At 34.1% G+C, this 11,251-nt stretch overlaps 3 protein-coding genes across 4 annotated transcripts in view; 2 read left to right on the forward strand and 1 right to left on the reverse strand.

The window, feature by feature from the left end:
• Positions 1 to 4,337, forward strand: part of LOC107188497 (scavenger receptor class B member 1-like) — a 37,566-nt gene extending 33,229 nt beyond the window's left edge. For both annotated transcript variants that reach the window (XM_015576798.1, XM_015576799.1), the window contains 3 exons: positions 203 to 321; positions 1,229 to 1,354; positions 3,966 to 4,337. In XM_015576798.1, the coding sequence (XP_015432284.1) occupies positions 203 to 321; positions 1,229 to 1,354; positions 3,966 to 4,256 (536 nt within the window). In that variant the 3' untranslated portion in view covers positions 4,257 to 4,337. The remainder of the gene's footprint in view (positions 1 to 202; positions 322 to 1,228; positions 1,355 to 3,965) is intronic.
• A 2,293-nt stretch (positions 4,338 to 6,630) lies between these two features.
• LOC107188456 (serine/threonine-protein kinase pelle) lies at positions 6,631 to 8,635 on the reverse strand. The gene is made up of 5 exons (XM_015576751.1): positions 8,507 to 8,635; positions 7,922 to 8,380; positions 7,754 to 7,855; positions 7,244 to 7,683; positions 6,631 to 7,076 (listed from the first exon to the last, which is right to left on the reverse strand). The coding sequence occupies exons 1-5, from the start codon at positions 8,619 to 8,621 to the stop codon at positions 6,735 to 6,737; spliced, it is 1,458 nt and encodes a 485-aa protein (XP_015432237.1). The 5' UTR covers positions 8,622 to 8,635; the 3' UTR covers positions 6,631 to 6,734.
• A 397-nt stretch (positions 8,636 to 9,032) lies between these two features.
• Positions 9,033 to 10,772, forward strand: LOC107188421 (splicing factor U2af 38 kDa subunit). Its single transcript, XM_015576713.1, has 5 exons — positions 9,033 to 9,187; positions 9,270 to 9,357; positions 9,593 to 9,659; positions 9,844 to 10,132; positions 10,221 to 10,772. The coding sequence occupies exons 1-5, from the start codon at positions 9,144 to 9,146 to the stop codon at positions 10,459 to 10,461; spliced, it is 729 nt and encodes a 242-aa protein (XP_015432199.1). The 5' UTR covers positions 9,033 to 9,143; the 3' UTR covers positions 10,462 to 10,772.
• The last annotated feature ends 479 nt before the right edge of the window (positions 10,773 to 11,251 follow it).

An 11,251-nucleotide genomic window follows, 5' to 3' on the forward strand; every position in this document is an offset into this window, starting at 1 on the left:
ATAGTTCACTGCGCGCCATTAAGCGTCTGACATTTTTCTATAACAATTCCAATCATTTGTCCAAGAATCTTGCAACAGATAAAAATTATTTAATTCCTAGTCCCTTTTGTCCGATTAACTACCATTTCTTCTAACACGATTTTCGTCACTGATAATGGAAGTTTCATAGAATTACGTGTAACCTGATCATTTTTCTTTCCAGATATCCCAGCAGCTATGTCCCTGCCGCATTTCCTCGACGCGGACCCGAGTCTACGGGAGGACATCGAAGGCCTTAAACCGGAGCCCGAGAAACATAGGGCGAAAATCATTCTACAACCGGTGAGTGGCTCTAACAATATTGATAACGAACCAGGTATCCCCTGAGAAGTAGTCAAATCATAGTTATAAGAGTAAATATACAAAAGAAAAATTACAATAACATCAATAGCGTTCAGTCATTTGGGAAGAATCGACGACATCGAGCAGTTCGATAGCAGCATAATGTCCAAATCTAGTTTGGGTCTAAGCAAAGGAATACAGTGATTCCTCGATGAATGCGACACAAGCAACGGCGTTATCCTTACCACTGAGGGTTCCCCCTCTGGAATCAATCGAAATAGAGTAAACAAATGCTAAATAGAGGTTCGGCTTCTGGTAAAGCACAAATTTATAAAAACCTGAAAAACTTTCCCTTTGCTATGAATGCTCCGAAACGGATTCGAGTACGTCACACTCATCGAGACATTACTGTACCTCTCTATACAATCTATTATTTAATTGCAACTACCCTAATACGTAACGCGACCGTTTCCCCTCTAAAACCCCGTCTTTTACACCTAAAATTTATGTAACCGCGACTAAACGCGCGAAACCGTTCGGCTGCGTTTTCATCAAGAGCACATTCCCCGTGACGAGAAAACTCACAGGCATTACGAGGCGCGTTTCACAAGAAAAGTCACGGTATGCGCGAAGAACATATTTGAAAACCGGTCGACGACTGGTCAAGTTACCTAATCCGATAACGATAACGCCCGATGCTCGACGAACTAGTAGTCCGTTGGCCATTATAGATCAACGAGGACGTCGAACTTACGGATCGTTGCAGCAACTTTGTAATGGCTTGAGAAAAAGAAAAAAAAAGAAATAAAGAAACGGCCGTTCAAGGGATTCCACTCGAATCTCTCCGTCTCTCTCTCAGTCCCCTCGGCGAATCGATGATTCACGGGTTTTGTTTTCTTTTCCTCAGACGGTCGGCATCCCAATGAAGATTAACTCGAGAATACAGATCAACCTCGTCATGTACCCTACATTCTACAATGACAAGATCACGGCTTTCAACGATCTGACGGTACCATTATTCTGGAGCGATCTGGTGGGTACAATTAATATATCTGAACCCCAACGCCAGAGTGTATTAAGTCCACTTTTAAAAAAAAGATAACATTTTACATTTTTCATGTATGAAAAATAAATGATATTACGTTGATATTTTTCAAACAGTGCAAAACCTATCACATAGAAAAATTAATATAAAGTTCTCCATTTCTATATATAGAAACTTGCCTTAAATCCATTCAATTGTTCGAAGATAGTGATTGTTTCTCGTTCAATTCTTACCGAACGGTTCCAAACTTACAAGGTTTTCGCACCTTTGATTTCCTCTCCTCTAAAGTTTAAAAAGTGTGACTTAATACACTTTGGCTCTGGGGTCCAGATATATGTTTTTAAAAAGTAAAGCAACCTGCTGAATTCTATGTACAATGATTCATCCTCGACGCTGAATGAGACACGAAAGATCCTTTTTTGGTTATGAGGAAACCATGACATTCGATGAGACTTCTTTATCTAAAACCAAAATCGTTTTGATTTTTGTTAATAAAATCATGTAGAGACTTTAAAGAAGGATATCCAAAATTTCAAGAATTTAACGCGATTTCGCGTGTAACGACCCTATGATTATCTTGTTATGAAGTACAAAAAATTACTTTTATCTTCTGTAATTTGTAACAACAAACAGATACCTACTAAAGAAAGTATTAAGACACAGCAATTTCATCGTAATTTACAAGAAACAATTTACTGTTAATGGCACCGCTGTTTGGGTACACACAACGGCACCAAGGTGAAAAACGCGTTCTGGTGAATCGCAAATTACATTTTCCACCCTGATGAATAATGTCCGCGGTCCAAATGAGTCTCTTGCCTCGGGACGCAAGATCATTACAGGTCTCAAGGAGACACGAAAAAGTCGTCTGATTGCCAACTGTACGTGGAAGCTCTGTGAGCTGAAATTCCAAGAAGAAGTTAAGCTGTACTAAAAAGGTCGTTTCGCTGTGCACTTGGGATCTTCAATGACCTTGCGCAATGAGTCACTGAACTTGTTTTACAAATGATAGGTACAACATTCCGTTTAAAGGTACGCTGCCGACCTTGGGATGCTTTTCAGGCGTCCATTTAAAAAGCAAACGTATCAGAAATACAAACTTCACCCACGTGTGACGACCCAACGTTCAAACTTTCCTTATTGTTGCACACACCACAATTTTCTTAGAAACATATGTCCGCTCGTTTTTCCTGGAAACATCGCCCAAATTAAGCTTCTCATTTAAAAATGTTGAATCCAATCTCGCGAAGCGTTCACACAACATTGACCGAAATTTACGTAATTGAAAATGAATACGAATGTCTTGCTAGAAAATAAATGCCACTGACGGAAGTGATTATTGCGTTCGTAGTATATCACGTAGGCAAAATCTTGCTACGAATATCCTAGTAAAGATTAGAAATATATATGGGCAATGAAGCGGGTAGATTGCAAATTTTCATCGAAAATTCATTGCATCCTTTTGACTGAATGTTCCTTAAATATAAACGGATATAAAAATGAGAAATTTAGAGTAGTCTTCATAGAAATTTCACCTATTTGTTCACGCAGATAAGTAGAATCCAATATAGTGAGAGGTTAAGGAAAATACTGAGGGGACCCTGCCCCTAGACAATGCTACCCTATACGCAGGTAACACGCGCGGCAAGGAGGGGAGAAGCCGCATAAGGGGGCCCACTAGAGACAGTACTAATGAAAATATGTAACTTAAATCGTTGTGTGTCATAAGGTTGGAATATTTGTTAGCATGCTATGGAAAATAATAAAATAAATTTTTTGTTGGTACCGTTATGTTATGCAAGCCGATAGTAGGGCAATCCATTGAAGTGTCAAAACCTGAAGACTTAACTCCCATTAGTAGACTACGGGTGTTTACGTAAATTCTGATATTTCGGGACTATTTACTAAAATTGAAAGTTAGATAACAAATTTTTTCTTCTGTTGAGAAGACTACGAGCACATACAATCCTCAGTGCTCCTAAAGGTACATGGATTTATACATATATCAGCAGTGTTTCGTACGCTAGAAACGCGAGAAAGGCATTAACAGATAGTGATTACTAAAACAGATATAACGTTGATGAAACTTTAGATTCCCTGGCACATTTTCCAAGACGTAGAAAACATTATTAACCTTTGAAAGTTAAAGAAATATGCATATAATACACTTACTTAGATCAAGATAATCTGGCAATATTTTTAGTATTAGGCCAACGATTTGACAATAAATAACGGATTCCTTTTGGAGCTTGGTAATTGGCATTCTTTATACTAACTTCTCGATACGATTCTTTGATCAGTTGTCACTGTTGCATCACGAGGAAACAAACGTTTCTCATTTTGAATACGATACAAGCGAAAGAAACGAACTCTAGAGATACAGACGTCAATTGCTTTAAGAACAGAATCACGTTCTCAGGCGATAAGAAAGACAGAAGTGTCGGGGGCTAAACTCCGAGGGTAAAAGAAAATCAGAAAGTGCAAACAAACGTAAAGAGACACATGGAATGACCGAATGTAAACACCACTTTCGACCAAAACACATAACTCCAATATTAACATACTTCTGCATAATGTACATATAAAAATTTGTTTACAGTACATACCTACACTGCCAAGCGACCTGCTGCTGCTCTTGAAACTGGCGCTTCACGTGCTCCCGATAGTACAGACAGTGATAATCTGGTTGCTGGCCATCGCGGGAGTGACAATGACCATGTTATCGATACCAGCCTTGCTCTGGACCATCAATCAACAGCAGGAAGAACTTCCGCCGGACAGACGAGACAGCACTGATTTAAGGATACCACTGAACTACGGCCAATACACCACGATACACATACTACCGGCCATCAAGAAGATCACGTCGAAGACCGATCTGTTTAGTTAACGCCTCGGGAATGTCCGGGAGGTATACGAAGTAAACACACACGGGTTGCAACGTTGATGAAAAAGACGTCCTCTATACTCTTTCAAAACACGTGGGTATGGCGGGAGGGAGGGGGGGAACAATTCCTGAATGCGTTTATTCTCGCGGTCAGATAAGGTGCCGGTGCTCTCTCGCCTACTTTTAACGGGCGCGGAATACGAAGGTGTGTAACGTATTCCATGTTACGGTACACATTCAGGGTTTCGTGCTAAAAATATTTCCCTTTATGGATCAATATTAGTCTCCTAGAACGTTCTTACTGTGTGCTTCAACTATTTTGCGAATCCAATTCATTTTAAAAAATGATGCGTTATTCTTTGTTCTTTTTTTTGTTAGATAATACCTCTCGTTTAGTTTTCTTTATGGTTTATCAGTGACTACTATTGGATATAGTTAATTATATTCATCGCAAAGTCGCGTTTGCATACTTGTAATTATATTGATGAAAATTTGTTAAATGTGTATTATTGTTTACCAATTTTCGGTAGTATGAATCGCGCGACGGTTAGCGAATTTAAACACAAGTTATGCGGGATGTCTTGAAATGACAAAACCGAAGTATTTAGATAAATTTTTCGTTTTAAGGGATGTAGATAAAAAGCTTTAATCAATTCGCAATCTGAAGTTACAACATAGAAGATTATAACTTCTTTTTACCGTGTCACTTATTTTAGGACATTGTGTGTATAATAATATAATACATTGGTGTATAAGGTGTAATTGGGCACAAGAAATTGGGCACTACAGCAAAAGTTAACAGTTCGTACTTTACTACAGATGTGCAAGTTCTGTTGACAAAAGATTACGCGTACTATTATTTTTTAAACAATCACGAAACTGAAATAGCAATCTAAAAATCACGTCATACCTATTCCCGTGTTTCACTTTCAAGCACATTCTATATCGCAATGTTGGAAATGCACTTCTGTACTACTCGTATCAAACAAGTTTTCATACATATTTTTGCATATTGCGTTCTACTTAATTTTTAACATGGGTATTACTGTATTAGTTCTAATTTTTTAGCGAGTAAAAAAAATTGAGTATTTTGTTTCCCAAGTAGTCAGCTATATTTCTACTTTGTATACCGTAGTACTTTCAAATATCTGAAGAAAATATACATATACGAAATATATAAATTACTTTCAAAATTGTTTCACTCTTCGATTTAGAGTATCCGCTAAATCGCTAAAATTTAATTTATCATAAATTGATATTGAACTTTAGGAATTAATTGATACTGTTCAACTTAATTTGTCATTTTCTATTTATTATAATTTTCTTACAATTTTTTAAAAACAAAACTACAGTTAGTAATAATAATGTAGTTAGTATTTTAAGTTTCTTAAAAAGCTATTTTATTAGAAAAAAAATAGAATATTGTATAATACTTACATTTCTTTTAAAAGAAATTATACTTTATGATTATTTAAAACATTACAACATTCTCATTTTTCATCTCTAAATACATTCGACAAATAATGTAGATTTATCAACGCCATGTGTTATTGTTTTCATTATCACGACTTCTTTTCATGTCGCATTTCATTTATCATGCAGTAAAGATATGTAAAATATAGCCTTAAAATTACAATTGTACAAATCTTAAACATATTGATACATTCAATTTTATAATAAAAGTTTAAAATGCAAATGTATGTTATGTGTTTGCTATAATCTATTACACATTAATGAAATCTTATTGATATTATTTTTGCACTTTATGAATTACTTTCATGTTTACTTCCTGTTAAATTCTGAAGATAACAATCTAAAAGAATTCGATCTTATATAAATGTTTTTTGTCAAAAATATTAGAAAAAGTTAATGTATTCAAACATACTATTTTAAGTTGTATTATAAAGCCCTCGTGTGTATATTAAAAATATCCGTTGTACTTATTTGACTTTTTTAATCTTTTAAAAGCTATTTACATACTATTAAATCGTCACTTTTAAACCTTTTTTATATTCTTAATTAAATATATGGTATAAAGGGTGTCTAGTACACTTATTTAACACATTTAATGTTTACTTCTAAAACGTTTTTATTATCCACAAAATATATGTAAATATACATACATAATTCTGAAAACGGCCCTGTCAGTCGTATATAAATGCTATGAAATGAAATAAAATAAAATCTACTGATAAAGCATAAACAATGCTTTGTTTTAATAGACAACTACTGTCAATTCATTATCAGCCATGCAATGTATCAAAAACAGAGAAAAGAATTCCATAGGAATCAATAATAATTTGTTGCATAAAAATATATATACTAATGTAGCTACAAATTGCATATGACAACTTCAAACATAAAATTATGTCAATTTTATATATCAACTGATTATACAACTATATACATCTTCCTAAATGCACTTATCACAAGACGTAATATTCTCATGCAAGTTGTAATAGCAATCAAAACATAATAAAATTACAAGTCATTCAATTTTTTAAAAACATAATCCATTTCAGGCCTGTTTTGTGCCATATGATTAGCACACCATTTCCCCAAAACCATTAAATTATTATACACCTGCTTGTCTTTCTCACCTGCTTTTATATCTATTAATAAATGAAGATCTTTATCTTCCCAACTGTCAATAAATTCCTTTAAAAATTTATTTTCCAATCTAGTGTCATCATACGCCGACAAACCAGTGGCTAATTCAAATAAAACAATACCGTAACTGTAAGTATCTACCTTCGTCGATAATTTTCGTCCATGTAAAAACTCTTCTGGAAGATAAGGTCTTGTTCCATGAATTTTGCTCACCTAGAATAAATGTGGAAAGAACATATAACATTCTATTAATTTCTCTGTACACATATAGTGAAGTTTTGCAATGGGTAACATTGGTTGGGCCTACCACCCTTAGGCTCTCACTTTGACCAGTCTCAGTGCCTAAGCACATATATTTTCTAAACAAAATATGGACTTACTTTCATTGAATCTTTTTCAGGTCCTTCTCTTGCCAAACCAAAATCACCAATTCTAGGTTCAAAATTTTTATCAAGTAGAATATTGGCGCTTTTTATATCACCATGTATCAGAGGCTTTCCTCCAATTGTGTGCAAATACTGCAAACCACGGGCAGTTCCTTTGGCAATTTCATGACGCTGTATCCAAGTTAATGGTTGAGTTTTCTGTTTCACTAACAGTCTATCTTCTAAAGATCCATTTTTCATAAGCTGATATACAAGACATGGTGCTCTACCATCCAAACTGTACGCGTATAGAGACAAAATATTCTCATGCGGACAAGAATTTAAAATTTTTATTTCTCTTAAAGACTGCTGAAGCTGAAGTACATAACTTTCATCCGAATCAGCTCCTCTTTTTTCTATCTTCTTAATAGCTACATCGGTATTCTTCCAAGTGCCTATACAATAGACAATAAATGTTATAAATAAATAATTTGTAAAACATTAACTGCCTACTTTTTTTGTTACCTCTATAGACAGTTCCAAAACCTCCTTTCCCTAAGATATTATGTTTATTCCATTCATTTGTAGCTGTGGATAATTCATTGTAAGATGCATGAGGTAAAGTTGCTTCTGTGCAAGGAATTGCCACATTATTGTTATTTTTTCCACTAGTTCGACTGTGCTGTAAAGAACCTGCTAAAGGAGATGCAGCTGCTAAAGATGCAACGAGTAAATTGTTAGAATTGCTGGGAGTAATTCCAATTTGCACAGCTTGCATTGGTTGATTTAATATTTTATGAGATGCTTCCTTAGTGTGTGCTTCTACAATGATTTTAGGCACATTTGGTTCTGGTGGTACAACTTGATTGAAATTCTGGATACCTATCTTCAAATCTTTTGTATTTTTATTGAGTCGTTTTCCAAGTACTCTGTGAAGGTTACCCTCTCCATTATAAAGTAATTTATGAAACTTTTCATCAACAAATGGTTTTAATGGAACCATAGATTGATAATGTTGCATTCTGGATAATAAAACAAACAATTCCAATACTGTATGATTATGATGGCCCCACATTGTTAATAGTTCATCTGTTGGATTTTTTTCCTTTCGCAAACCCTGTATTGTCAACACATCATACTTCATCCATACTCCTGAAAAATTGTCCATAACACTTGTGAACATATATAGGTTTGTTTGTTAGTACAACAGAGTACTTACACAAAATAATGTTACTAGCAGTTAAATGAATATAATTAAAAATTCTGTTTACATCTTACCAGCCAGCTCTTCCCACTTGTCATTCTGATTAAGTATTTTACAAAGTTCCGACCGTTCGAAAAATGGCAATTGATAAATGTACTTCACGTTATCTGTACAACTTGAGGAAGACATGCTGCATAACAAACTTTTCGTTCCCAAACTACTGTTATAGTAATTGTAAAGAAAATCTTTACATATGACTCATGTTGATGAAAACAAATTTTCCTTTTAAAATACAGTGACATCTATTCAAGTCACGAGTTGCCAAGAATTTGAAATGTTCATCGATAAGGTTGACAACGCCGCACAGAAATACAACAATTGCTTAATAATACAACAAAATAGAAACATTAGAATTCACGAAATAAATCACGATATTGTTATAAATGAATAATTCCGTGTGTCGAAAAGTATTTATTTTATTCCTGTTAAAAATGTTCATAGGACAAATTTCGGTGCCCTCTAGAGATGAAGTAGAGAAACTAGAAGGATCACTCGCGAACTTATTAAGCGAGCGTTTTATAACACTGGCTACCACGCCATTTTGAAAACGGAGTCGCACGCAAAAGGTTGTGTATGTTGTGGCAAAGCGGCTCTTTGCGCGCTTTAAAAAACACAACATTCTAATTCCAACATACTAAGAAACAGGGAACAATGGCAGAGTACTTGGCATCAATTTTTGGTACAGAAAAAGACAAGTAAGTGAAGACTTCCAATTGATACGGGTTTGAATTTTTCATACAAAAGCTTAACAACGTCCCTTTTTTTTCATTATTTCAGAGTAAACTGTTCGTTTTATTTTAAAATTGGTGCTTGCCGACACGGGGATCGATGCTCACGAATTCATAACAAGCCAACTTTCAGTCAGGTAAAGATGTTTTCCTTAACCTTTTTACTCCGTTTCATTTCCTTATAATTACCATCAAGTTTTAACTTCTATCGACTCTTGCCCTGTTTCACGTGTATGATTTCAGTGTGTTATAAATTGTCAAAAGTACAGTGCTTAGATTTATTCATTTCTTACATGCCTTATTGATTATGATATGCCACATACTTCAACATAGTACTCTTTCATTAATAAATTAATAATTTGTTTGTTCCAGACATGTTTATTACAGAATCTTTATGTAAATCCTCAGAATTCAGCAAAAAGTGCAGATGGATCTCATTGTAAGTATAATAATTATTCAACCCACTAATCAATGTTGGGCTTATAAGAGCATTCATAATCTAAAGCTACTTAATCAATAAATTAATACTCTAAATAAATAGTTACAATGACAAAATTTGTCATTTATTTAACCTGAAAATTAATAATACCACTTTATACAGTTTTATAAGTATTATTTTACAGTGGTTGCCAATGTATCTGACGAAGAAATGCAAGAACACTACGATAACTTCTTTGAAGATGTCTTTGTTGAATGTGAAGACAAGTATGGTGAAATAGAAGAAATGAATGTCTGTGACAATCTGGGAGATCACTTGGTTGGGAATGTTTACATTAAGTTTCGAAGAGAAGAGGATGCAGAGAGAGCTGTTAACGACTTAAATAACAGATGGTTTGGTGGAAGACCAGTTTATGCTGAACTTTCACCAGTTACTGACTTCAGGGAAGCTTGTTGCCGTCAGTATGAAATGGGGTATGTATTCATTTAGAAGTATAATAAAAATATATTGAAAGAACATTATACAGATTTTTATTACACTCGAATTTTAATATTGTTTCAGAGAATGTACTCGATCAGGATTTTGTAACTTTATGCATTTGAAACCTATTTCTCGAGAATTACGGCGTTATCTGTACAGCCGCAAGAAGGGTGGTAAAGGTGGTAGATCGAGATCACGTTCACGATCTCGTGGTCGTGACCGTAAGAGAAGATCACGCTCTCGTGATAGGAGATCTAGATCCAAAGATCGTCGAAAAGGTAGAGAAGATAAGGGTAGAGATGGACGGTCTGGGAGGTACTAATTATAATTTCCATTTGTAATAATTCTTCATAGAAGGGTCTAAAGTGATCTTGTTATCCTTTTGACTGTCTTGTCGGAAGAAATGTATTCAACGATACATTTTTAAACTTTCATTCGCTAGTTATCTGAAGATCTTGAGATAACATTAACTTTTTTTTTCACTCAAACAGTAAGTTACATAAAACGGATAAAAATGAACACGAGATATGTACTTTTCTAAAACGGAATAAAATATAATGCACACATAAGTATGTTTTAAATGTTACGATTGAGGGGCAGAGTAGCGTGAAATTATTTACTATATTATTATGTTACAGTTGAAAGTAATGAATATCACTTCTTTTCCGGATATTAAGCATTAATATCAATAGAAACTAATTTTTTTCACTTTCATTCAGACTTAATAAATTACTATATGACTGTATAAATTGCTATGTTACTATAAATAGATATAAATAAACGTAAAATTCTTATAATTTTTCATTAATTTTCAATGCATTATTGAATCTTTATATGCGAACATTGTGACTGTATAAAGTTATCACAGTATAAAAGAAATTTTGCATGTGTAATAACAATAATAAAAACAACTGAAAAATTATGTTTTTTCACTTTCTTTTAAACCCAAATAAAAAGAAACTACAATGTAATATGAAGACAGCAGTAATATCCGAACACACAACGATTACTATTTTTTAATTTCACATTATATTTAACATTACTTCCATCAGGAAGCAATTATTATTACAATGTGCAAGAAATTATGTTGAATGCTCATAATGTTAGTGTTG

The sequence above is a fragment of the Dufourea novaeangliae genome, unplaced genomic scaffold (assembly GCF_001272555.1).
Source record: "Dufourea novaeangliae isolate 0120121106 unplaced genomic scaffold, ASM127255v1 scaffold124, whole genome shotgun sequence".
In the NCBI taxonomy this organism is placed as follows: Eukaryota; Metazoa; Arthropoda; class Insecta; order Hymenoptera; family Halictidae; genus Dufourea; species Dufourea novaeangliae.